This window comes from Vulpes lagopus, chromosome 4 (assembly GCF_018345385.1).
Source record: "Vulpes lagopus strain Blue_001 chromosome 4, ASM1834538v1, whole genome shotgun sequence".
Taxonomy (NCBI): Eukaryota; Metazoa; Chordata; class Mammalia; order Carnivora; family Canidae; genus Vulpes; species Vulpes lagopus.
Window position 1 is genome coordinate 145,320,848 of NC_054827.1, and position 27,899 is coordinate 145,348,746.

At 38.7% G+C, this 27,899-nt stretch overlaps 1 protein-coding gene across 1 annotated transcript; it reads right to left on the minus strand.

Moving 5' to 3' along the window:
• On the minus strand, positions 1 to 27,899 carry PI4K2B (phosphatidylinositol 4-kinase type 2 beta). The gene is made up of 10 exons (XM_041753132.1): positions 27,460 to 27,899; positions 19,024 to 19,160; positions 16,738 to 16,938; positions 15,998 to 16,129; positions 15,219 to 15,372; positions 13,637 to 13,698; positions 11,563 to 11,662; positions 7,048 to 7,181; positions 6,423 to 6,482; positions 1 to 2,555 (listed from the first exon to the last, which is right to left on the minus strand). The coding sequence occupies exons 1-10, from the start codon at positions 27,737 to 27,739 to the stop codon at positions 2,382 to 2,384; spliced, it is 1,434 nt and encodes a 477-aa protein (XP_041609066.1). The 5' UTR covers positions 27,740 to 27,899; the 3' UTR covers positions 1 to 2,381.

Here is a 27,899-nt window from a genome sequence, read left to right on the forward strand (position 1 = left end):
TCTGGTTTTAACAAGGCTTTAATTCCATCAGTACAGGACTTTAAATTAAAAAAAAAAAAGGTGACTCAATCTGTTTTCAAGTCTGCAAAAAACCTTCCACAGGTTTTCCACAGCCTCCAATTCCTGATAAATTCGGGGGAGAATTAGAAAGCATATGATTAAACAAAACTAAAATGTCTCTGATTAAAATTAAAAAAAAAAGTCTCCAATTACGAAGGTTCCAGTTAAATATGGCTTTTGGAATTTTATTTTTTTATTTTTGTATATTTTTTTATTGGAGTTCGATTTGCCAACACATAGCATAACACCCAGTACTCATCCCATAAAGTGGCCCCCTCAGTGGCTTTTGGAATTGTAAAGAATTAAACTATACCACTAACATACTAGGGAAACGGTGGTTTGGCATCATTTATAAACATAAATGTGTTCACAAACATTCTAAATATTCAATATACATACTTCAGGAGAACTGTGACCTTAAGACAATGATTTTTATTACCTTTACTCTACCAAGTTTGACACTATAAATATACTCACTGAAAAAAGTAACACTATATTTAAATAAGAAACAAGTTCATGAAAATTTACAAAATATAACCAATGTATTCTGACTTATGATCATATTTTAAATATTTCAACTTTACTCTTCTAGCCTGGTCAGGCCATTTAAAAATATTTCCACACTATTTTAACTTCAGGATATAAAACAGTAGGAATTTACTAAGTTTTCCATTATAAAAATTAATTTAGCAATTTCTCAAAATACTGAAAAAACTGTTTTATGAAAGCAGTACCCATATCATAACAACTTATTTTCTTTAAGAACCCATCTTCAAAAGGCACATTTTAATTACTAGTATTTATCTAAAGATAGTAGTTGAGTTTTGAACTTCTAGTCAATTTCCCATGATCTCAGCAGGAAGATCACGGAAGGTCAGAGAAGGCAGGAGAACGCACGTATCCAGGGAGCTGGTACTAAGGCAGCAGTGTTCTCACTTGCCACATCCACGGAGACCATGAGAAAGAGGTGAAGGAAGGAGGATCTGCAGATCTGTCTCCAGTCCTAATTTAACCTTCGTGAACATTTTTTACATAAAAATACCTAATTAAAAAAAGAATCACAAGACAGAAAGCTAAAAAACCGAAAGGCCCAGACCACAAACTGCCAGTTTAATTTGAGTGGTGATGTTACTTGTTTGGGGCCTGAAGAAGAGAACGAAGCTTCTGGTTCCTTATAATCACATATTCATACTGGGCTCATCTCAATTTAAATCACTTGGTGAGTTACAAGTGCTATGAAGTCCTAGGGTGCCAGGCATACTGATTTTCAAAATCAAATATAAATGACTTTATGGTTATCTCTGTCACGTTCCCCTTTAGTTAGGGCTGATATTCTAAAGTTGATTGTTAATTATAGTAACACCGGTAATTTCAAGTCCCCTATAATCTGTTATTTTTAAGGGCTTATTGCCCTAGGACCCCAAAATGCAATCCAACATACACTCTGAGGTATGGTTTATTTTTCAGTGAAGTTAATACTAACTGGAGCACTAAACTGAGTAAGATCAATACTAAAGTACTAATTGATTAAGTAACTGATCCCATGCAAGAAACAAAAGGGACTTTTACTGTGACTTTGGAATTTCAAAATATTGGGGATCTGCCTTAATTTCATGTTAGTCCCCTCCATCTCAGTTCAGTGTTTCCATTTTTTAAAAAAGGGGGAATATCTTCATCGTATTTCTTTACTATAACAAAATAATTGACAGAAAATATTCTGAAGTACAGAAAATAAAATGGTCACCTTTTACTCAACCAAAATATAACTTTCTGGTCCCTAACCACAGTCACTTTGGGGGCACTTCTTCAAGTTCTAAAATAGCAGCTTTTTCAATTAAGGCAACATTGCTCTATTCTTACCTGTTTTTCTATTAACCACTTATTAAAGCTCACAAGAGCAGTTTCACCCTCAAAGGCCTTTTATGATGCAAGAACAGTGAATATGAACATCCTTCTCAATGTTTAAAAAGAATATAAAAAGTTATTCAAAGTCAACACTTATTTTTCTATTGGGAATTCTAAAGTAATTACAGTCATTTCAGAATATGTAAACCATGAATTACCTCTTATACTAACATTGACAACATAAAATACAATTTTTCTACAAAAATACAATATAGGAGATATATTGCTTCTTCCCTGAAATAGAAATTTAATATTTGGACAAAAAAAAAACTGTAAACTTCTGATTACATTCAAGAGATAACCTTTTAAAGACTTACATTATTTGAGGTTTTGTAACTGGAGCGCTTAACAGATTTGCATTACTGTATTGTTTTAATAACATAATAATGCCAAAAGGGTTGTTTCTTTTACATCTGCTACCAGGAGGAAAAGAATGGCTTCCTGCAGTGGACAGTCTGGGTGAATGAATTGCTCAGATGGACAATTCGGCCCTGATTTCCACCTTGACTGCGCTCCACAATCACACAAGGCATTTGTACCAGCTGCACAGGACTCTTCCCGTCTTTCAGTGCCTGAGTAAGATTTAAGATCTGTGGAAAGAAGAGATATCTTCACCAGTTCAAATAAGATAAAACCTTTGTTCAGTTCACCGACCTAATTTTAACCATTTATTCACAATTACAATTTTTATTTCATTCATTTATGCCCATTAGACTGAATAAAGTGAATGGTTTCATATTCTCCATTTGACATAGAAGCTAAACAAAGACTAGTCTAAACAGTCTGCTTTTTCCATAATTTGGCTATTGTTGATAGTGCTGCTATAAACATCAATGTGCATGTATCCCTCTGAATCAGAATTTTTGTGTTCTTTGTGTAAATTGCTGGGTCATAGGGCAGCTCTATTTTTAACTTCTTGAGGAACCTCCATACTGTTTTCCAGAGTGACTGCAACCAGCTTGCATTCCCACCAACAGTGTCTGGAAGGAGACCAAATAGCCATCAACTGATGAATGGGTAAAGAAGACGTGGAACACAGATACAATGGAATTGTTACTCAGCCGTAAGAAAAAATGAAACCTTGCCATTTGTAATGACATGGATGGAGCTAGAGGGTATTATGCTAAGTGAAATAAATCGGTCAGAGAAAGATGAATACCACGATTGCGTTCATTATGTGGAATCTAAGAAACAAAACAAATGATCATAGGGGAAAAAAAAAGAAGTAAACCAAGAAACAGACTTTTAACTATAGAGAACAAACTGACAGTTACCAGAGGGGAGGTGGGTGAGGGGATGAGGGAAACAGGGATGAAGGAAACAGGAGGGCACCTGCTGTGATGGGCACCAGGTATTGTATGAAAGTGCTGAATCACTAAATTGTACATCCAAAACTAATATACACTGTATGTTAACTGGAATTTAATGAAAACTTAAAATAGTGTGCTTTTAACTACATACTTGCCTTATCCACTCATTCTACAAAAAAATTTTTTTTTGCATGCCTACTACCTGGTAGTGGTAGGCTCTAAGTGCTGGAGCAACAATAACAAAAAGCCCTGCTTCCACACAGCTTGCATTTTAGCAGGGGGAGGAGTCAATAAGTATGATTCAGTAAATTATACCATGTATTTTAGGGTAAAAGTGCCATGGGAAAGCATGATGCAAGGCAAGGAGGTTAGAGATTTGGGGAAGTTGCCATTTAAAATAAAGTTCCATTTAAGAGTTTACTCTTAAATAGAAAAAACAAAACTAGGAAGAGTACATAAACAGTACATTCCATGTTTAAACACACTCTCAGAATTGCTACTCTGAGTGCATAAATAAGGTTATGAAACAATGCATAGTTTCAGATAAAATAAAAATTTAATAATTCATTTTCTTTTTTTCCTGCCTATCAGGTAAAAAACTTCCTTTGTTATGTACTTTAGAAATAAAGATGTCTCCTTCAGGTATTTGAAGATATCTAATATAGAAATAGTACACATTTTAGTGGTTCTTGTAAAGACTATTTAATAGTCATAGCATAAAGGTTTCAACATAAAGCCATACTAATAAAATTCATAATACTTCCAATAGTATAAACTGGATGGCTTAGGTCCTAGAAAATGCTAAGTATTTAACACTTCAGGGAAATAAATCTTTACCAGCTACAGTAGTAACTCATTGGATTTAGATTTTAGGATCCCTTTTAAGTTCTTCCCTTAAAATCTTCTAGGCTGGCTATATCTGGATAATTACACAAAGAATTCCTGAAATTCACATTTATAAGTATTGTTTTTATCATGAAAATCCATGTGGGCACCAGCATGGTTAAGGAAAGAAATGTTCTGGTTAGTTTTTTCTTCTGGTTTAAAGAATTCTACTCTAAAAATGTTAGTCTAAACACACTAATTTAAGTAATATCTAATGTTTTCCTGACTCTAAAGATGTGATTGTTGTAGAGAATCTGGAAAACAGAATAGTACAAAGAAAATTAAACTCATTCTACATGTTTAAGAATTTTTATTTATATATAATTTGCTTATACATATATATGAATAAGCAAAAATTACTCAATCCTAAAACTATCCTAAATATTAATGTTTCTTTGAAAGCTGAGTAAACACTTGATGATCTTGCATTTATTTATTAAATAAACATCTACAGAACATGCACTGTGTTGGGGAGGAGAGAAGACTGAGTGAGGGGGAAAAAAGCCATGTGAGCCCTTAAAGTACACACATCCCAGAAACAAAGAGCCATGTGAACAAACAACTGGAATAAAAAGTGATAAATATTTGAACAACAGTGGATCTGTGCCCGGACTCATAATCTTAACCAGCACCCCGCCCCCCCCAAGAGATCACCCATTTTTTCCTTCCTGAAAGAACAAACGAATCTATTATTATATGTTTAATTCAGAGAAGGCTACCTTTAGAAACAGACTAAGCACTGCAGGCAAGGAGAAACATTTAGTCTCCATTGATGCCACATCTGAGACCTGGGTAGGGATGTGATGGTTAAGCCAAAGGCAGGTGGTATAAACTCACAGACTTCCACACTTCCACATACAGACTTTGCTTTCCTTTAGACTAGTTCCCTGCTCCTCAAATTTTAGTGGGTTTAAACCACACACACTCACTTCATGCTTGACTTTAAGCTGTAGCAAGCAACAGTAACATGACAACATACAGTTTTAACATCTAATTTTTGAGTTGGCTGCAACATCAGTGTATTTCCAGGGATGCTGCAGACAACAGAACTCTGAGTGCCAGGAGGAGCCTGGGAAGACAAGGCTGGAGTTTGAAGGAAAACCGTCCCCCAAAGGAGGAGGAAAAGGCACTGAAGAGTGGCAGCAATGCACATAAGGGCGTCCCTGGGAAATGGGAAACAGGAGGGAAGGAGTTAGGAGTGGCCAGGCTGAGGGGAAGCCACCACTGACAAGCGATAAGACAGGTGCATAGGAGGAACGAAAGAAGAGTGCAAAAGGTCCTGTGGACCGTGCTCTAAGTCGGCACTGGAGCCTATGCACACCCAGGGGTCATGAACATGGTAAGCTGCAGGAGACATGATCAGATTTGCTATTAGAGAGATGGTTCTGGTTTAATGTCAAAGAGATAGGAAAAGAGGTCAGGACACCACTTAAGTGCAGATTAAGTGCAGAGAAGAGATGAGAGGGGTCTCAGGCAGAGGCAACGTCTAAATGTAGCTGATGGGCCAGACGAAGAGCCCCTACTTTTATAGATTAAATGTTAATAGTGTATAGAAATGTATAGGTTAATAGAAATAGATAATAGAAATGTACAGATTAAGTGTTACTTAGCCCCTTGGAGCCAAGTTGCCTCCATATGAAATGCAGGTAACTATGGAGAGCTGCTGTGAAGTGATACCAAACATCACAATATCTAGTCAAGGGTAGAGTATTCAGGAGGTACTAACGCGTTAGTTTTATTTTCTTCAACATCAATTATTACTGATTCTGCAAATGAGCTTCTGGTTTATAAATCACTGAATAGAAGGCCACTGAGTTACGGTTAGTACTTTTATGCCCCAATCAGTGCTCAACCTGGGTGGCATGGTGACTCACTGACTGCTCCAGCAAAGACCAAACATATTCTATGAGAAAAACCATCAACAGGCAACAGAACTTGGTACTGAAACATCCAAGTAGATGTTTGAGGATGAAAAATATAGTAACACTCAGGAAAACAGTTATCAAAATGAGGACAAAGAATTCATGGGGGTGGGGTGGGGTGTGGAACAGGCTAACAAACAATATACAAAAAGGCCAAAAATATCTAATTTAGAACAAGAGGAAAGATGATATTGAAATCCACTTCATTTTTAATCATATGAGCCCTGGTTTGGCATAAAAGATAAATTGCATTTTTGGGTCACCATGGAGAAAAAAAGTTAACAACTGTTTCAAAGAGAGATCTTTTTTCTTAATGAATAAGATCATAAGGTTAACTTACCTGACCTCTCATCACAGACATCTGACTTTCAAAAGTGGCTTTGTTAAATCTTCTGTCGGTCTTTCATGGAATGGAAAAAAACCTCACATTATTACAATTCCAAAAATCAAGATCTTTGAAGCAAATACTTGAGAATAAATGAACTCTTCAACTTAGCACATAAGGCCATGTCAAAGCCTTCCTAATAGATAAAATAACGTTTAAAGAGCATTTTTACTTGATTTATTTTTGGATGCCTCTAGAATACAAGAATAGTTTAGCTATACTCCAACTGGTTCCAAAAGGATTTAAAATGCACTTCTAGCCAACGGTTTAGGCTTTTTAAAGAGGATTAAATCAGAACAGCTCACCTAGCATTTATTATAATTTATAGAGTACTTTTGTAAAAATTCAACTTTTGAAGAAAACAACTTGTGAAGTTTTAATATAGTCTCACTTCAGAGAACACTCATAATCAGTTCACAAATTTATGCTCCTGTAAAGTAAAACTGTTAATTCCTTTTTAGGTTAGGTTCTACTGTAAGTAGTGATACCAGAAGCAGTAAATTGTAAATTAGCTCTATTAAGAAAATCTCCTCTAAGATTTATTTCATTTTCTGCAATAATTAACTAAAATTTTATTTACCTTAAAAAGTTCATGAAGATCTTCACATAAATCTTGCACAAAATTCATGTCAGAAATATATGGTAGAATTAAATTTCTTATTTCTTCAGAAAAAGGAACTTTGGCTTGAGGAAGCCAAGCCCAGTGAAATGGATCTAACAAAAGAAAAAGAAAGAGAGGAAGAAGTTATCAGAGGATGATCATCCTGATTCCAAGTTTGGATGGTCAATTTATTTTATTTTTTAAAAAATATTCATTTATTTATTCATGAGACACACAGAGAGAGGTAGAGACACAGGCAGCGGGAGCAGCAGGCTCCTCGCGGGGAAGTCCACTGTGGGATGCGATCCGGGATCATGCCCTGAGCCAAAGGCAGACGCTCAACCGCTGAGCCACTCAGGCATCCCCTGGATGGTCAATTTAGATGGTAAAGCATAGTAAGATACTACTGAAACTAATTAGGTTCCTGAGTTGTTGTTTTTTTTTTTTTTTAATTTTTATTATATTTATTTATTCATGAGAGACACAGAGAGGGAGGAGAGAGAGACAGAGACACCGGCAGAGGGAGAAGCAAGCTCCACGCAGGGAGCCTGATGTGGGATTGTGGGACTCGATCCCGGGACTCCAGGATCACGCCCTGGGCCGAAGGCAGGCACTAACCGCTGAGCCACCCAGGGATCCCCAGTTCCTGAGTTTTAGATAGCAAAGAGTAAGAATCTTGATAATGAGTCTATCTCAAACAGCCCTACATCAAAAAATATATCTGAATCTCTGGTTCCTCAGTTTGGAAATTATAGGACACCTATAATTTGTTCACAGCCCCAGATCAAATACCATGGCTGATATTTCCCTGCCCTCTGGGTCACAAATCATCAGGAATTGACCACTCATGTGCACATGCACGTAAACACATGATGTTCCAAAATTTTAAATCATTAGTAGGTAAATAGGTAAAAGTGGCTTTAAGTAATCAAAGATCCGTGACTCTAGGCTAATTCTAGTTCTCTTTTTTTTTTTTTTTTTAATTTTTTATTTATTTATGATAGTCACACAGAGAAAGAGAGAGAGAGGCAGAGATATAGGCAGAGGGAAAAGCAGGCTCCATGCACCAGGAGCCCGACGTGGGATTCGATCCCGGGTCTCCAGGATCGCGCCCTGGGCCAAAGGCAGGCGCCAAACCGCAGCGCTACCCAGGGATCCCTAATTCTAGTTCTCTCCTAAGAAGACACTCAATCTACACAGTACTAGGACTCGAAAGATTTGTAAAGTAGTAGAATCCTCTAGTGAGGGTGCATATTCAGATTCCTGCAAGAAAGCAGGACGACTTATGATAATATGTTCACCCACAGAACCACTGAGGGTTCCTCCGATGACAACCTCCAGTTTTGATGGCTCCTACCACTTTGAAAGCCCTAAGGAAAAAAATCTAGAGTCATTTCTTCTTACTTCTCTTCTACTAACCCCTTGTATACTGTGGGAAGTACACTGTCTGTTCCAAAGAAAGCCTTTCTTCTGGCCCTCATCGACCCGAAGCTATATCCAAATTCCCTTTCATTTTCCCCTGACAGTCACATAAAAGCCCTTATTCCCTGCCCACCTTTACTTCTAATCCCTATCCCTCAATTTCTATTATCACCATTCAAACTCTCTCACCCAGGGGCACTTGGGTGGCTTAGTTGGCTGAGTGTCCAACTCTTGATTTTGGCACAGGTCATGATCTCAGGGTCAAGGGATCAAGCCCTGCATCAGGCTCCATGCCCAGTGCAGAGTCTGCTGGAGATTCTCTTTTTCTCCCTCTCCCTCGGCCCTTCCCTACTCATGTGCACTCTCTAAATAAAAAACAAAACAAAACAAAAACCTCTTTCCCCTAAAACTATTTTGTAAGAGTCTTTCCGAGGCCCATTTGTTCTTATATTATTTAATGTTTCCACAGCAAGTAGTACTGCTTTCAGTCATCTCCGTCTCTAAAATTCTCTCCTGTATGCCTTTGGAAAGTCTGCTCTCTCAAAGTTTACCTTCTTTCTTTTAAGCCACTTCTCGTTTGCTGGCTTTTCCTTTTGTCTTCGATGCCACCATTCCTCTCTTTCTTTCCTTTATCTGTTAAACGTTCACTAAACATTTACTGAGTATTTGTGTACCTCACATTGTCCTATTGATGGTATCTATTCACCATGACTTCCACTACCAAGGGGACAGTTTAAAAACTATATCCTCAATATCAATTCCTTTCAAGTTCCAGATTCTTAAGCCTCATCTGCATATTTGGCAAAATTTCCCAGATGTAGGCACCTTAAATTTAACACTTTGAAAATACAATTTGCATATAAATTTCAAACTATTAGAGGAAAAAACCAATGAAACATAGATAGCTTAAGTCAGTTCAACAAAAGATAGGAAAGGAAAAAAGCCAACTGGAATCTGTGGTTCATCGGAGAAAAATAAGATGGCAGGAAAAGTTCAAAAAGTTCACACATCAGTAATTTGTTGAGACTTTAAGTAGAGCTAAGTGTACCTATTAAAAGAATCTCAAATTGGGTGAAAAAAAATCCAGTTAAGTGTTGTTTATAAGTCATATACTTAAAACAAAATGATGGAAGTCAAAAATAAAAGTATAGAATAATACCAGGTAAATGCTAATAAAAAGAAATGAGGTGTAGCAATGTTATAATAGATAAAATAAGAAAAGTAAAAACCACCGAGAAGAATAAAATGGGATATATTTCACACTAATAAAAGAACAAGCCACCAGCAAAATAAAATGCTGAGTCTTTACGTGAAACACACAGCAAGAAAAGGTATAGAAATGGAGAAAGAAATTGCCAAAATCACAATTACAATGAACTTCAACTCTCAAAAATTATCAGATCAAAAAATATGATTTGACTAACAACAAACTTTAATCAACAGACAGATGCAAAACTTTGTGTTCACATTCTTTTCAAGTACTTTCAAAATGGCCATCTAACAGATTATAAAGGTATTACTAACAAATTTCAAACAGCAGAATTCGCCCAGCCACATTCACAGATCACAACGCAGTAAAACTCAAAATGACAATGGGCATTAAAAAAAAAAAAAAATCAACTGAGAGAAATTTTAAAACCAAACAAAATCTTCCTAAATTACTCCCATCAAAGGGAAAAATCTGATAGCATGAACATGCAGAGCAGAACAACAGAGCAGCCCCTATCTAATCTATGGTTTAGCCAAAAGGATACCTACAGAAAAACATATAGGAGAGCAAAACAGTATGAACACAATCAGAGGAAAAGAATAACGATGGAAAACACAAATCAATGAAAGGAAAAAAGCAAATAAACAAAATGAAAACCTGATCAATAAAAGGTCAATTATATTTTTTTAAAAAAGCAGAAAATAAATAAATATAAAAAGGTCAATGTTTTGTAATCAACAAGTCTGTGGCAAGCTTAATAATTAAAAAAAAAAAAAAGCCCACTAATAAACAGTAGAAATTTAAAAGGCATAGTCATGGGACACCTGGGTGGCTCAGTGGTTGAGCGGCTGCCTTTGGCTCAGGTTGAGATCCTGGGGTCCTGGGATCGAGTCCCACATCAGGCTCCCCGTGGGAGCCTGCTTCTCTCTCTGCCTCTGTGTCTCTCATGAATAAATAAATAAAATCTTAAAAAATAGATACAGACATTATTTATTTATATATTTTTAAAGTAAGCTCTGCTCAAACCATGACCCTGAGATTAAGACCTGAGCTGAGAGCAAGAGCTGGACACTTAATTGACTGTGCCATCCAGGCATCCCAATACAGAGATTATTTAACATATAAATAATTATTTACATTTATTTATATTCACATGTATTTCAAACATATAAAAACAATTAAAAACTAGTACAATGAACTCCTATATTTTGAATAATCTAATTCCCAAACTGTTGCAAAACGTGTCACCTATCTCTACTTTCCCTCCTCCTAAATATTTTAAGGCAAATTAGATGATATCATTTCCTTTCACCCCTACATACTTAATATGCATAGAGATTTTTTTTAATTATAAGAGAATTCTATAAAAAACTATACACCCATAAATCTAGAACTCAAGATGTCATGAACAATTTTAAGCAAAATAAAAATATCTAAAACTAGCTCCAGAAGATGCAGCAAGCCAGACTGGTAAGGCAATTAAAAGACTACTCACTTAGAAGGAGGGAGGTAGGCCCAAAATGTTTTGTAAGTGAATACTACCCAAAACATAAAAGTTAAATTCTAGCCCTATATTAAAATAGATATGATTTTCATATTGTAAATATTTAAAAACTTATTCTACAAGACTAACGCAAGCCAAAAAAACAAACCAGATGCAGTCATTCAAAGCTAAGCAAACAATACATGGCAAGGCCCATGCAGTACACATCTCTGCATTCCCAGCATCTAGGTGACAGCCCTAATCAATGGTTCTCCTTTGTCCAGTTTTTCTTCTCCTTTTCTGATATCTGTAAGTTTTGTTCCCTTTCTATTCTGAAAAAGGGTAATTATGGAATCGATTGGTGGTTCTAAATACTCACATGTTCTCCACTCATCAGGATGCTTAAAGGGAAATGCCAGACCATTGTCAATTGCAGCTATTTTAATAAGTGATTCTTTATCATCAATCCATTTTGTTTCCTAAAGAAGAAAAAACATGGCCTGCTGATAAAAAAATTTATATGAATATTTCCAAAAGATCAAGTATTAAATAAATTTTAAAAAACTACTGAGATTTAAAGACATTTGAAGAGCCTATAAAAAGTTGCCAGAAAATACAAGTTTTTACCCATGAAAGGAAGAAACTGTCTTATAATTATAAATCAGTAAGAATTTCATAATCATCGTTTTTAAAACTTGTTGTTATAAATTTAGATAGTAATAATTTCATTTTTTTTCTCTTTGGGGAAGAGCACCTGGAATTTTTAAACTTAAAAATATGTTGTTCCAGATAACTTATTGCTAGTTGCACTGCTTAAATGTATGACACATGCAAAAGAGAACGTAACAAAACTACCTTATGAAAAATTTAGTCTTTCCCAGGGTCCCCTAGACTAAAATACGATTTTCTAAATAAAACTTCCCAAAGTTTATTTTCTAAATAAAACTCCTCAAAGAACAAATATAATAAGCTTCAGTAGAAGGAATCTCAAGGTACTATTAATTACAGAGTGTAGGCCATTCCTAACTTCCCCATTCTTCCATAGCTGAAACAAAGACCTTGCCAGCAAGAGAGTTCTCACGTTAAAAGAGTACTTATTATGCAAAGATAGACAGCTGCCATTATTAAGTGGCCCATATAAAAACAAAAGGTGAAAAAGATAATTGTAAAATTAAAAGTGTTAACATGAAGGGCTGTTTGATACATGTCTGGTTTGTTTCTTTTGGTTTATATCAAATATCTTACCTCAATGAAAATGCACAAAATACTTAAAAGTTAAAGAATGAAATTTTTTTTTTTAAGATTTTATTTATTGGGGCAGCCCTGGTGGCTCAGCGGTTTAGTGCCGCCTTCAGCCCAGGGCCTGATCCTGGAGACCCGGGATCGAGTCCCATATCGGGCTCCCTGTGTGGAGCCTGCTTCTCCCTCTGCCTGTCTCTGCCTCTCTCTATCTGTGTCTCCCGTGAATAAATAAATAAAATCTTTAAAAGGAAAGGAAAAAAAAAGATTTTATTTATTTACTTGACAGAGACAGAGAGTGAGTGCACAAGTAGGCAGAGTGGCAGGCAGAGGGAGAGGGAGAAGCAGGCTCTTCATTGAGCATAGAGCCCAATTGGGAACTCGATCCCAGGACCCTGGGGTCATGACCTGAGCTGAAGGCAGATGCTTAACTGACTGAGCTACCCGGACGCCCCAAGAATAAAGTTTTCAGTAAAATCTAATTGCTTAATGTATACCAATAAAACATATTTAGAAACTATTATGAATATGTATATTTATGTGTATATTTTAAACCTATTTCTGCTATAACTACCATTTATTTTTATTTTTTTGTTTATTCACAACTTTACTGAGGTATAATTTAAATACAATAAACTTCACATATTAAAGTTTACAAATATGATAAGCATTTGCAGATATGAAATCTTCACCAAGTTTCCTGGTATCCTTTGCAGGCCTCCCTCCCTCTGCCACACCTGCAGACAATCATGGTCTGCTTTCTGTCACCGGAGATTAGTTTGTACTTTCTAGATTTTCATATAGTGGAATCAAGACAGTGTGGTCCCTTTGTGTGTAGCTTTTTTCACTCAGCAGGAGTTTGAGATTCATCCACATTATTGAGTCATAAGACTCAGATAGAAGTGAATTACTAAAGTATAAACATGTTGACCCAAAATACCAGAAGCCTTTATTTTTATTACATAAAAGCAAAATAAATCTAGTGGTTCCACAACAAATTTCATAAGTTCTAAAAAAAAAAAAAAAAAAAAAAAAAAAAAAGTACCAAGCTGGTATCATTCTTCTATTCTAATACAACATTAAAAAAAAAAAAGCTACAAAGAGATTTAGAAAAATAGAATTTAAAAAAATGCAATAAATAGAAGTAAAGAAAAAAGATGAATAACATAAATTTATAGAAATTGTGTATGTGTATAATTTTGAAATTTCCTTACCTTAATTTCCTTTCCCTGTTTCTGCTTTTCATATTTGATTAACCAATTATCATTTCCCCTGTCTTTCAAAACAAAACAAAACAAAACAAAACAAAACAAACCTGTTACTTCATTTTTTATGGGTATCATAGTTTAATATCAAAGGGAAAAATCTAGTCACCTTTTGATTTTCAAGACCTTGATTGTTATCTGTGGCATATGTTTACATATTAAGAGTTCCAATTTAACACATACAAACTAAAAAATACTTACAAATGTTAGCACTTTTTTAGAGTTTGCTCTGTTTCTGGCATTGTTGTAAGTACTAATTAATTTAATCCTTATAACCACTCTGTAAGGTATGTATAATTATTATCAAGAACTATTAAATCAAGGTTATTAAAATCAAAGATAACTTCTCTTCACCTTAGGAAGAAAAAACATCTACTACTATTACCAGGCAATTTTTTTTTTTTTAAATTTATGATAGTCATAGAGAGAGAGAGAGAGAGATGCAGAGACATAGGCAGAGGGAGAAGCAGGCTCCATGCACCAGGAGCCCGACGTGGGATTCGACCCCGGGTCTCCAGGATCGCGCCCTGGGCCAAAGGCAGGCGCCAAACCGCTGCGCCACCCAGGGATCCCTACCAGGCAAATTTCTGGGTAGATTCTCACCTCGTGTTCATATAGAAGTACTCTAGTTTCTATATCAATTTTAACATTAATCCAGGACCATATTAATTAAGAAGGAAAACTGTGGAAAAGTACAACAGTGCTTCTTCAGAAATGAATATAAATGAGCATTTTGAACCAGTGGTTCTCAAACTTCAGAGTGCACCAGAATTACCTGGAGGACATGTTAAAATAGACTGATGGCCCCCAGAGGCAAAGTTTCTGCTTTATAGGGCTGGGGTACACTCCTCTGAGAAGATGCACATGTAACAAGTCCCCATGTAATACTGATCCAGCTGGTCCAGGAAACCGCATTTGGGAAGCACTCTTTTAGATTATCTACATCACTGCTCCCTTCTAGACCAGAAAAAATGAACAGTTTAATATATTTATAGACTATACTAGCAGTTACAAATGTCAAAATAAGCAACTAAAACAATCTACATAATCAAGTTTTAGTTATTCGTATTATGCAGGTAACACTTCTGGCTCTGTCCCACTGCCCAGAAACTCCCCAGATGGGACAGGAACTGACCTCTATCACCTGGACAGGAGCCCACTAGGAGTTAGGACCTCCAGTACAGGATTACCTTTGCCAGGGAAGTCAATACTGCATCTCTGTTTTCCAAGGCAGGTAGAGAAAAAGTGGCGTTGAGACTACTGCATCAAGAATTGAATACAGGGGCAACTGGGTGGCTCAGTCGGCCAGGCAGCTACCTTCAGCTCAGGTCATAATATCAAGTGTCCTGGGATCCAGCCAGGAACTGGGCTCCCTGCTCAGCGGGAAGTCTGTTTCTCTCTCTCCCTCTGCCCCTCCCTCTGCTTATGCTTTGTTTCTGTCTCTCTCAAATAAATAAAATCTTAAAAAAAATAGTGAATACAATTTGCAAGCTAACAAGATTTGAGTGAACAAATAAGAGAACTTCAATACCTGTATTTCTGATGATGTAATCCAAAATAACTAATTTTTCAAATTGTGACTGAAATTGTTTTCTAATATTCTCAGGCAATGGGTCAGCTTCAAATTTCCTAAGCCAGTATTCAGCCTCCTTGTAACCTTCAACAAACAACTGAAAGGAACCAATCTATAATTTTAAGAACTACAGTTAGAAAAGAAAGTACAAGAACAAAGGGATTATTTCTTCAATTTCTCAACAGTATCATCATAAAATGTTATATAAACATAAGAAAAACAAGGGTTAATACTAATTTAAATAAATCACATTTATCAAAACTATTTTTAAGAAATATTATGTATTTCTTCATTTAATCTCACAGCACCAGGAGGTGGTTTTTCTCACCCCCATTTTAGAGACTAGGGCTTAGAAAGCAGAGGACTTGCCCAAGGTTTGAGCTAACTGGTGGAGAGGCTATGAGGGAAACCAGGTCTGGTTCTTGACCTGTGCGTTTAACCCTTCATTTATAAAGCCGTAGATGCCAACTCCTCTTGGAAACACTCCCTAGTCATCCCACTGGGTTGAACACTCCTCCCCAATCTTCTCCAACCTTCCTACATTTAACCATCCTAACAGCTTTATCATAGTGCACTCAGATGGCCTGTTCACTACTATATGCTCTTTGAGGATGAAAAACCCGTTTTCTTTACCACTATATCCACAGCCCACAGCACACGGTGCTCAGGTCATATATGCTGAATTGCCCCCCCCCCCCACCCCCCCACCCCAAATAAAGCTTATCACAGTAATTTACCTTAGGAGGGAGTCCTATCCGGTGGAATTTTCTACCTACTTTTGGCACTTTCTCTAAAGCATACTTTTTGCCTCTAGATTTTGCACGGTCAATTGCACTGTAGTTAAATGTCTCACTGACAAGCCAAACCACCTAGAAACATACAGTTTTAGAAAAATGGTTATTAGAATTTGCATTACAGTATTTCTACTCATATACTTCATGTACTCTAAAAATGTAAATTAGCAGAGTTTAACCCTATATGAAATGCCTCAGAATCTAAAATAGAAAGGCATAGAGATTTTGCAAACTCAGTTAAATGACAAATGTTTCTGGGAGGGACAGCCTAAAACTGGCCAGTGGAAGCAAGAAAGAATTGTCTGGAAATGTAGAGTTAGGAATGAATATTCTGAGGAAGTCTTCAAGTAAAAATTTAAAAAGGCTAATAAAAAGAAAGAAAACAGTAGTCTTTTGAACACATTAGTTATCTCTACCTTCAAGAGAATTTCTAGAACCTAGATATTTTTCTGCTTTTTAAACGCTAGTTCTTTTTCTTCTTGTCAGCACCATCTGAGCAAGGGATATTCCTTTGGGAAGCTTTGTGGATCTCCACTAAAATCAATTTATTAGTCACTCATGACTCTGAATTACCAAAACAAGGGCTCGACTTTAGGTTCTTTCATGTGAAATATTACTAAAGTGTTCACAGGGAAGTAAGCTATCAATTACAAGTACATAATCAAAAACAATTTCTCCCTTACCTTTGTTTTAGGTACAATGCCCAGATGAAGCTTTTCATCCACAAGGGAGGCACCAGCTTCAGAAAGGTATCCCTGATTAGGAAGCAGACAGCCTCTACCAAAGCAGCAAGGGCAGCAGACCTTATGAACATATTTGGTCCATTTTGGATTCAGTTGACCATAAGGCTCTTCTGATCTGGGTTTAAATACACCAATAATTTTCTATATAAAAAAAGTAGAAATGTTGTTAGATTTTGATAGACACAATCCATAAAATGCATTTTGATAAATCATTTTGTATTTCTTCCCACCAGATTTGGACATTACCCTTACATATTAAGAGGTTAAGTTCCAGTTATATTTTTATATTCATCCTCATTCAACAACAACAAAAAATCAATAATCCTTTGGGCTAGTAGTTTTCAAACTGTGCTCTAAGAAACACTAGGGAAGGTGAGAATGGAGATGAAAGTAGGGCTCTCAGACTCCATGCCACTTAACTAGATCAACCCTGACTTCACCTGTTTTATTACCGTACTTCCAAGTTATGAAAGGATTCCACTGATTTTACAATGCCTGAAAGCTACTGTTCTAGGTCAAACGATATTATTATTCTAGTATCTATTAAATATCAATATGATATGTTTGTTTATCATCTACTTTCTCATTAGATGTACATTCTAAAGGGCAGAGACTCTGCTTGTTAGGGCTGTATCCCAAGTACTCAGAACAGTGCTTGGTACACAGCAGGCATTCAAGCATTTCTTAAATGACAATGACAAAAAGTAGTCTCCAATACAAAGGTATTGATAGCTACAGTGACATCTGTGTTGTCAGATTCTCCTACCCGAATCTTTTTCCAGTTTTTTTTTTTTTAACGAATCAATTTTATTTTTTTAAAAAGCTTTTATTTATTTATTCATGAGAGACAGAGAGAGAGAGAGGGGCAGAGACACAGGCAGAGGAGAAGCAGGCTCCATGCAGGGAGCCTGACGTAGGACTCGATCCCCAGTCTCCAGGATCACACCCTGGGCCAAAGGTGGCGCTAACATCCATCCATCTATCTATCTATCTATCTATCTATCTATCTATCTATCTATCTTTTTAATAAATTTTTTATTGGTGTTCAATTTGCCAACATATAGAATAACACCCAGTGCTCATCCCATCAAGTGCCCCCCTCAGTGCCCATCACCCAGTCACCCCCACCCCCCGCCCACCTCCCTTTCTACCACCCCTAGTTCGTTTCCCAGAGTTAGGAGTCTCTAATGTTCTGTCTCCCTTTCTGGTATTTCCCACTCATTTTTTCTCCTTTCCCCTTTTATTCCCTTTCACTATTTTTTATATTCCCCAAATGAATCAATTTTAAATAAATCCTCTCCGCTTAAAATTGCTCATGGATGTCTATAGTTTATAATCTTTATTACTAGTCTGATAAAATATATTAATATTAAATTTAGAGAATGAATTATCCTTAGACAAGAAATAAAAATCTTACTATAATTTTAAGTATATAATTGCTTTATAATGCAATAAAGTCTAAGCAGTAAAAAAAAAAGTCAACACGAACAAATTACAAAATCAAACTTAGAATAAATACATGGACATTACCTACATATATATTTAAAACTCAAAAAAGACTATGTCTTAAAATACAATTTTAATCTTTGCAAAAATATTAGGATAAAAGAATAATCTTTTTTACTCCTAAAAAAAGAACTGCTGGCTATGTATCATTCAGAAAGCTTTTAGAGATAGTAATAGAGATTTCTGAAAAATTCTAGACTAAGTGGAACAAAGTCCCATATCAACTTCTCTTTTGTACCCTAGAATTATACTTTGGTTCATTTCACTATGTCACATTCCAATGCCTTCAATCTTCAGATTGCTCAGGCTCCTCTGCTGGAAAAAATACTCCTAGGCAAAATAAGCCTATGAAAAAGATCTGAAAATGACATTAAATACATTTTGAAAGTTTAAATTTCTACTTTGCTTGGCTAATATAGTTACTGTAAAGTAAGAACTTATGAATACAAACTGAACAAATCTATTGCTGAATACAAGTATTCCATAAATACTTGAAACCAAGTATTAAAATAGTAGGACAGTAAACTATGCCTTAAAATGAATAGGTCTCTATCTAAATATAGAGCACTTTCGTTAAAAACCACAAAACCCCCTGACCTTTATTTTTTAAAAGGGTGCAATCAGACTTATTAGGAAAATACCTTCAGAACCTCACAATGACTTCACATTTAGTGTTTTCCAAAATTTCTACTATGTATACTAGATCTGTGAAATTCTCACCCTTTTAGGATCCTTCACAAAGTAACTTCCACTTGAACCTTGAGAGATTCTTTCTGGAAAAACTCCAAATTCTATTGCTTGCTCGGCTTTCAACACAACATCAGCAAATGCAGGATCATCCAAGAATGTATTCAAGGCTGAAGAACCAATAATTATTGTGATTAAAAAAAAATTAATATAGAACATGAAGAAAAAGCCCAGCTAAAAGAATGCTTATGACAGGGACCTGTAATATTGGGTTAGGTTATTAGCATTAGAACATTAAGGTACAGAAAAATAAACGTAATCAAGCATTGGGCTGCTTAGATCCTTCCTTTTTTCCCCCTAACCCCTCTTCTCCTTAAACTTCAAATAATGACACATGAGAAAAATCCCTATTTGTTGATATAATCACACTATTAACCACACATTACTCTGAATTCCTCTCTTGCAGTGATTTTGTTCTTCATCCTATCTCAACTTCCAATTGCACAGTCATACTTCAGATCTGTCATTACCGATACCTGCAACCTCTCCCTATCTTTCAATTTCAAGCACCTTCTAATCTTCTAGTTCATTCCTTCTGGCACCCTGAGTCCAACAATTCTTCCATCCTGCTAGGGCCTACAAAGCACTGATCTATAATGCTGTCACTGATCTTTGTGTCCTTATGTCCCTCCCTGGCCAACTTAAATTATGGTCAATCATCATATAATCACTTTTCCTTTCCTCTTTTCCCTCATTAGTCACCTAGAAAAATCCCAGTCCTGGTTAAACTCAACTGTCTGCTGAGTATGCCTAGGCTGGGACAGCTAAACATGACTGGACAAACATACACACACACAGTGCCTGATATCTCACTTGCTACTACCTTCCTGTTATGGACTGTGTCCTCCCAAAATATGTTGAAGCCTTTACTCCAAAAGGAATTGTACTGAGAGATGGAGTCTTTGGGACACAATTACATTTAGATGAAGTCATGAGGACAGGGCTCCACAATAGGATCAGTGCTGAGAGCATGCTCTCTCTCTCCCTGTATCACACCAGGACACAGTGAGAAGGTGGCCATCTGTAAGCCAGACAGACAGCCCTGATCATACCAGCACCTTCATCTTGGACTTCCCACTCTCCAGAACCTTTAGAAATAAATGTCTGTTGTTTAAACCTCTCGGTCTATGGTATTTTGTTCTAACAGCTTGAACTAGCACAACTCCCAGTGCATAGTCTGTCCCACTATTCTGGGCAACTCTCTCATACCCTATCCTCTTCTCAAATTTCCAATGCCTCCTCTCTCTCAGATGATCCTAAACAAAAGAGATGCAATCAGAAAAACCAATCATCAGCCCTCTGCACCACATCTGCCCACGACATCCTCTGCCTTCCACCTATTACTGTAGATGAACCAACTAAGCTCAAAGATCAACTCAACCACTTTGTGTACCAGACTCTACCTCTTATGATTCTAGGGCATTTCTTCAGCAATTCTTCCTGCATCAACATTTCCCTCTTTATTGGATCATTTTCATCGCCAAATGAAGCATGCTATAGTTTTTCTCATCCTAAATCTAACCCATGATACTCCCGGATGCCCCCTCATTTCTCTGACGCCCAGTATAGCAGGCCTCTACAGTTATTTATATTCACCATCTCCAATTTTCCTTTGATTTTCTCTTTGAACTCATTTTATTTATTATTTTTATTTTTTTATTGGAGTTCAACTTGCCAACATATAGCATAACACCCAGTGCTCATCCCATCAAGTGCCCCCCTCAGTGCCCGTCACCCAGTCACCCCAACCCCCGCCCACCTCCCTTTCCACCACCCCTGTTTGTTTCCCAGAGTTAGGCATCTCTCATGTTCTTTGAACTCACTTAAATTAGGCTTCTGTTTCAACCACTCCATCGATACAACTTTTGTTGGGGGTACGTAGTTGCTAAATCTAATGTCAGAACTCATCTTCTTGGCCAACCCCACCATATGACCTTGTTGTCCACTCCCTTCTCCTTCACTTGGTTTCCAGGATCCCTCTTCTCTAGGTTTTTCTACTTCATTGGCTCCCTTTTATATTTCCCTCACAGGTTTTCTTTGGGATGCCTCAGATTCAGTTTATGATCCTCTTTTCTTCTTCATCAACACTGACGACTCTCAAATTTCTATTTCAAGTCCTGACTTCTGCCCTAAACTCTAAACTACCATACTCAACATCTCTACTTGGATGTTTAACGGACAGCTCAAACTTTACTTCCCCAAACTCAATTCATATCTTTGCCAACCCTCTTGACTGCTTCCCTTCCAGGTTTCTCTATTTGTTGCTGGCAATTCCAATCTTTCAGTTGCTCAGGCCAACAACCCTGGAATCATCCATGACCTTATACTCTCACCCCAAGAGCCAAGCAATCAGCAGGTTGCATGGCTCTACCTTACATAAACACCCAGAGTCCCACCACCTCTCACCATCTCCATTCCCTCAATGTGATTCGAGGGACTATCAACTCTCACCTAGATTATTATAAGGGTCTCCTAACTGCTCTCCATCTTTCACCCATGCCTTCTCTATACTAAACACAGAAGCTATAGCAATAATTCTTTTAAAATGTGTCAGATCTGGGGTGCCTGGGTGGCTCAGTTGGTTAAGCACCTCCCTTCGGCTCAGGTTATGATCTCAGGGTCCTGGGATCGAGCCCCACATCGGGATTCCTGTTCAGCGGGGAATCTGCTTCTCCCTTTCCCTCTGCCCTCCTTCCTGTTCCATGGCTCATGCTTGCTCTCCCTCTCAAATAAATAAAATCTTACAAAACAAAAAATAAAAAATGATGTCAGATCATGGCACTCTTGAATAAAATAACCCAACTGTTTCCCATCTCACTAAAAGAAAAAATCCAAGTCCTTATAATGGCCCCAAGGCCCTATACAATCCTCCCTATCCTCCACTTTATTTTTCTGTTTATAGTACTTATCACCTAATATAAAATTTATTTTGTGAGCTATAAGAAAAGGATTTCTTTTACTGCTGTATGCCCAGAACTTTGATAGTTCCTGGAACATAACAGGCACTCAATAAACACTTGCAGAATGAATGAACAATTAATCATTTAAAGTGATAGACAAGGAGAAAATTATTCATACTTTACTTTGGAAGGTATTTAAATGCTATTACATGCATTCAACATCATGAACATTCAAAACATAAATTTACCTTAATTTAAAATTTGCCTTAATTCAGACAGAAACAAAACTGTTATTTATTAATTTTTAAAAGTATGTACTAAGAAAAATACTACAAAAAGAGCTATTAGGCATACTTAACTTACTTAAAAGAAGAATAAATAATGCAAGTATTTTAGTCATGTCAGTACAATTGACATGCTAACTCCTCATCATTCTCATTTACCCCATGAAAGTAATTAAGGATGGAGGAACTTTTTTCTTTATTCACTGTATATCCCTGGTACCTGGATGAGGGATCAGTATTTAGCGGGTACTTAATAAACGTTTAATTGAATAAATTAAGTATTATTTATGTGCTAGAATATGCCAATAATAATTATCAATAGTCAAGTGGTATTTCTTCTAGGCCAAGACTCTCAACAAGAATCCAGCACTGGTATACTTTTTATAATATAATCACTGGAGGGGGCCTTTGGGCAAATATCTCAACACTTTCAATGTGACACCATTGTTTTTTTCATGCTTTTATTTGGAAACAAATATAAACTCCTTCCTTTTCTGGAAATAAGTCTCCTGTAGTTTTGCCCAATATCCTAGACCTGCTTTCTGGAGCAAAACAAAAGTCCACTTACTCCTTTGTTCTCAGGGATAACCCTTCATATAGCTGAAGATCACTTCATGTTCTCCTAAGTCTCATCTACTCTCTACCTCCTTCCATATGGAAGTGTTTTCGGTCATTTCAGCATGCAAGTTGCTTTCTTGTTTCATGCCTCAGGTTTTCAAGGTGCCCCATTAAAATATTGTCTCCAGAATCGAGCTGAGCAGCCCCTTGCAGAGAACACAAACACCTGTCAGTGTCTGGCTGTACACCAAAATAAGAAGCACTCTAGTATTGCATTTGTTGTTTAGGAATTTGGTCACACTACATTTTCTTTAAAAGAACTTTTTTTCCAGGTAAAATTACGGCTATCCCTTTCAAGGAATAAACTATAGGTTTTGATTTGCTTGTGTATCAAAGACTTTTCTGAGGAAAATCTCAATTCTACCTCTGTGTACTTCCTTTGGGTCTTCTCTAAGAAGTGGGGACCTTCTAGTCAAGTTCCAGTCCTATCTGAGCTCCTCACTTTTCACAAGATACCCAGCACACCCTCTCAACATTTGCCCATGCTATTTCTCATGTATATTCCAAGCTTCCTTCCTAGGGCTAATTCTAAATGATCCTTCAACTCCATCTGATTACCTGTAACCCTTTATCAAAATGATCTAAGTTCCAGAACAGCAGACATCTTTGTTTTACTCTGATATATTCCAGTGCTTAAAAACAGTGCCTGGTGCATAGCAGGCCCTCGATAAATCTGACAATTATTTATTAAGGAACGATCCCCTTGACCACACTTAAGAGTTATCACTGGTCCTTTAGCAACCATAAATGGAAAGAGTTAAGAGAACCCATTTAATAAACCTTTTATGTAAGTACGCGTGGTAATGATCAATTTCTCATTTTATTTTATTTTTTTTAAAGATTTATTTATTTATTCATTCAGAGAGAGCGAGAGAGAGGCAGAGATACAGGCAGAGAGAGAAGCAGGCTCCATGCAGGAAGCCCGACGTGGGACTCGATCCCGGGTCTCCAGGATCACACCCCTGGCTGCAGGCGGCGCTAATCCGCTGCGCCACCGGGGCTGCCCCAATTTCTCATTTTAAATAACTAAACCAAAATGAATCGCTCCTCACTTGAGGGATTGAGATTCTGTTTTACAAAACCACAACTGCCATATTTTCTAAAATGAATAGTAGTTAGTTCACTAGTTTGGTGATCTGAACCCTGCCTGGGGGGGGGATTCCAGGGCTGGTCATTTTTCAGGTCTCAAATTGGATACTATTTCCTCTGCTAAATGTTCCCTGGCCCCTAAATCCAGGGTCCAGTTTTCCCTATCCAAATATACGGGCCGTTGGAACTGTTTTAATTGACCATTTCCATCATTAGGCTACAAAGCTATATGGGAACAAGGCTGGTGACTGAACATGCTTTTTGATATCTGGTCACCACTGGCTCCCCAAAACCTCCATATCCACTGGCACCCAGCAGGCACTCAAGCATTTGAGAATGATGTATCTTGGCAATAAATGGAAAACAAAGAATAGGCTTCTTCTAATTACTGGTTCAGGAATAATCTCCTCACCACCTTTCAAAAGCTCAGTTATGGAGGATTGTCAAGACACGTAGGGCACCTACTCTTCTAGTATCTTCCTCTACATTCAGCCAGATTACCAGTGTCTAGAGGATCGATCCAGCAATACTGATAGCATCACCCATTACAATTTCTTCTATTAAAATGGGCTTCAGCGAAGTTACAGGAACTACTCCTATGAAACTCATCACTTCTTTACAAAGATACTATTCATCATATGGTCTCTTCTCCAAAAGATGCATGACAGGTTTTCCTTTGTCAGTTCTGTTTTGATTTAAAAAACTAGTTTAACTTCATGGGCACATTGATTGTGCTCCTCTCAAGTTGACTTCTCAGTAACTTTAAAGATCAGATTTGTGGGCAGCCTCCACCAAGCTTTTAACGTGCATTCTGCGTACTCCTATTCTAGCCTCCCTCATACTTATTTCATCACCTTGTCCTATCCGAATCTTTCTTTACATTTAAATGATGTTATTTTGTTCATATATTTATAAGCCACCATGAATCATTACAAGGCTTATAAATACACACTTCCTTTCACTTTGGTAGTTCTTTGTGTGTTCTAACACCAGCCTCTAATGGTAAGCTCTCCAACAAAACCGGTAAGTGCTCCCAGTTTGTATTAACTGGCACCATGGAGAAGTCACTTCATCTCTCTGTGCCTCCTTAAAATGAGAATAACAAATAGTCGTCACCTCATGGGGTTAGTGAAGTGCACAGAACTATGCCCTACACATACTGTTACCTAGGTATGGACTATTATCATCTATATTACTCTCCAACTCACTGATTAAAATGACAACGAGAACAAGGAATGCCACTAATCTTTCTACTTTGACACTGACCTGACAACACTATATTTATGCTGGTTCTAGGCTCTCATCATCTTGCTCAACCAAGTAAAGACTACAGACATTCTTCCACTGGCTAAAGTACATAAAGCTCCTATTTACATAAATAAGATAGTGAAGCACAAATGTTTATGCATTAAGCACAAGATAAAGATGTTAATATCAATCTAAAGGTAGGAATTTCTTAGAACTAGAGAAGTAGCCTCATGGAAATTGAGTGGTAAAGGACAAAGGAAGTTAATGGACTTATTAAAAAATAACTTAAAAATCTAGTTATATTACTCTATGACAAACTTTTTAGGATACTGGTTTGAAATATTAAAATACTTTTTACAACTTAAAACTATTTTTAAATCCATTAAAAATAAGACCTCCAATAATAACCACAGGTAACAGTTATAGTATTTGGGATCTGTGGCAAAATGGAAAAAGTGCAGGATATAAAGAGAAGAACAAGGCTCAGTTGTGGCTTTACCACTTCCTGTATACTTGACTTGGGCTTACCGCTTAAGTTCTATGAACTACTAGTCATTACAGTTTTATTCATTTTCAATCTCACAACAAGGACGAGGGTAACAACTAACTTGTCCTGCTGTTGTGAAAATTAATGAACAATACAAAAAAGGATCTTAGCAAACTATAAACTGTGATATAAATAAATCATTGCCATTTAAAAAGGGAGGAATTCTCTTTTGTAATCCATTTGTATTTGACTACTATAGTCTATCCCACTGTTACTTTTTTTTTTTTTTTTTTTTAAGATTTTATTCATTCATGAGATAGGCAGAGACACAGGCAGAGGGAGAAGCAGGCTCCATGCGGGGAGCCCGACACAGAACTCGATCCCGGGTCTCCAGGATCACGCCCACGGCCAAACGATGCGCTAAACCGCTGAGGCACCCGGGGCTGCCCCCACTGTTACTTTTTCTAGCCTTAATTACTTTTTTTTTTTTTTTCTTAAACAAAACCTCACTTTCAAAGAATAAACACACTCCAGGTTTTAGGCTCTTTTTAAAAATCTAGCTACCAAGGTAACTTTAGGGTAGAAAAAAAAACCCAAGCTAGCCACACAGATCTTAGTGACTTTACAGAGAGGATTCCAGGTAATACAGAAACAAACTGTGCAGCCAGGTGAATGCGGGCCCACGTGCGATCAGCGTGTCTGTTCTGCTCAACGTTGTACTGCAAAGCACCCGCTAGCTAACACCATGGCAGCTGGCCTGCATGCCACACCGGTGTGCCAAAGCTTTATTCATGAAACGCCTGAATGGGAGAGTCGGGTTCTCCTGGGCCTCTCCAATGTACCTGCCTGGGAGGACGTCTGGATTGAGTTCAGCTCGGGCACCAATTCTGGCACCTATTCTACCCAAAGTTCCTTACGTTGCAGGAGGCCCCCGTTAGAGTACCCGGCAGCAGGACGCCTAAAATCTAAAAACTCCAGAAAAACAGAGCAATATCCATCAAAACTGCATTTCCTGTGGCCTTCCTTAAGCCGTCCCGTATGGAGTCCCGCCACAGGCCGGGAAACCGTCCCAACCACCCACAGGGAGAGGTCATCCTAATTGCACCAAGCAGCCCTCTGGCCCCGGCTCCGATGCACTTTACCATCAGGTGGCCTGACCTCACTTTACCATCAGGTGGCCTGACCTCACTTTACCATCAGGTGGCCTGCCCCCACTCGACTGGCCCCAGAACCTTGCTTCATCAACGAATACCCAGGCTTGCAGGAGCTCGCCTCTGCGCTTACTAGTTTTCAGCCTCGTTATCAACCACCCTCTTTGCCAGCTGAGGCCACTGCTCCACCGGGTGGTGGCAAAGTGCCCCCAACCCCCCCACCCCCCACCCCCAGTATGAGCGCAGAAATGACTCAAGAAACACGAGACAGCAGCTGGAGAAATCCGACGTCACAATGACCGCAGGAACGCGCCCCAGGGGCACCCGCACCCGCTCCCGCGGGCGGGCATCTCTCCGCGGCCCCGCACCTGCCTCGCACCTCCGCGGCCCCGACAGCGGTCCCGGCGGCTCCGGGTTCGCGGCCCGACGCTGCAGGCCCCCGCGGGAGCACGCAGCCTACGACGTCACGACGCCGCCCGGTTTCAAAAGTTTAGGCTTCCCCGTAGGGGGGGCGCGAGGGCCGCGGTGCCCCCCCCCCCCGGCCGTCCCCGCCGCGAGGGCTGCTGGGGGCCGGGGCGCGACCCCCGCGAGGGCCGCCGACGCGCACGCGCAGGGAGGGCCGCGGGTCGCACCTGCAGCGCGGGGGCGTCTCCGGCCCGGGCGGGCGGGCGAGGTCCCGGGGGCGCCGCCGGCCGCGAGCAGCTGCTCCTCGTCTCCGGCCGCGGCAGGGGAGGCCGCGCCCTCCTCGCCCGCCGCCTCCGCGAGCCTGACGGCGCTCCCCGGGGCACCCTTGGGCGGCTGGGCCCAGGCGATCCGCGGCAGCAGCGGCTCCCGCTCCTCGTCGTCCTCCTCCGCCAGGCTCCCGCCGCCGCCCGCGGACGCCGGCCGGCCGGGCTCGGGGGACTCCGCCATGGCCTCCCTCGGCGCCCTCCGCGTCCAGAGCGGCTCAGACAGGCGAGCTGCCCGGCTCTGGCCTCGGCATCGCGGGGCACCGGAGCCGCGGGGCCGGCCGGGGACACCGCACGGACGCGCCGGCCGGGCGGTTGGCCCCGCGCAGCCGCCAAGCCGCGCC

Excerpts from the sequence above, each read along its gene's own strand:
- PI4K2B (XM_041753132.1), bottom strand. The coding sequence starts at position 27,739 with ATGGCGGAGTCCCCCGAGCCCGGCCGGCCGGCGTCCGCGGGCGGCGGC. Across the intron at positions 16,130-16,737 it reads GCATTGTACCTAAAACAAAG|GTGGTTTGGCTTGTCAGTGA; the intron begins GTAAGGGAGAAA and ends GTATGTTTCTAG. Across the intron at positions 2,556-6,422 it reads TGTCTGTGATGAGAGGTCAG|ATCTTAAATCTTACTCAGGC; the intron begins GTAAGTTAACCT and ends TTCTTTCCACAG.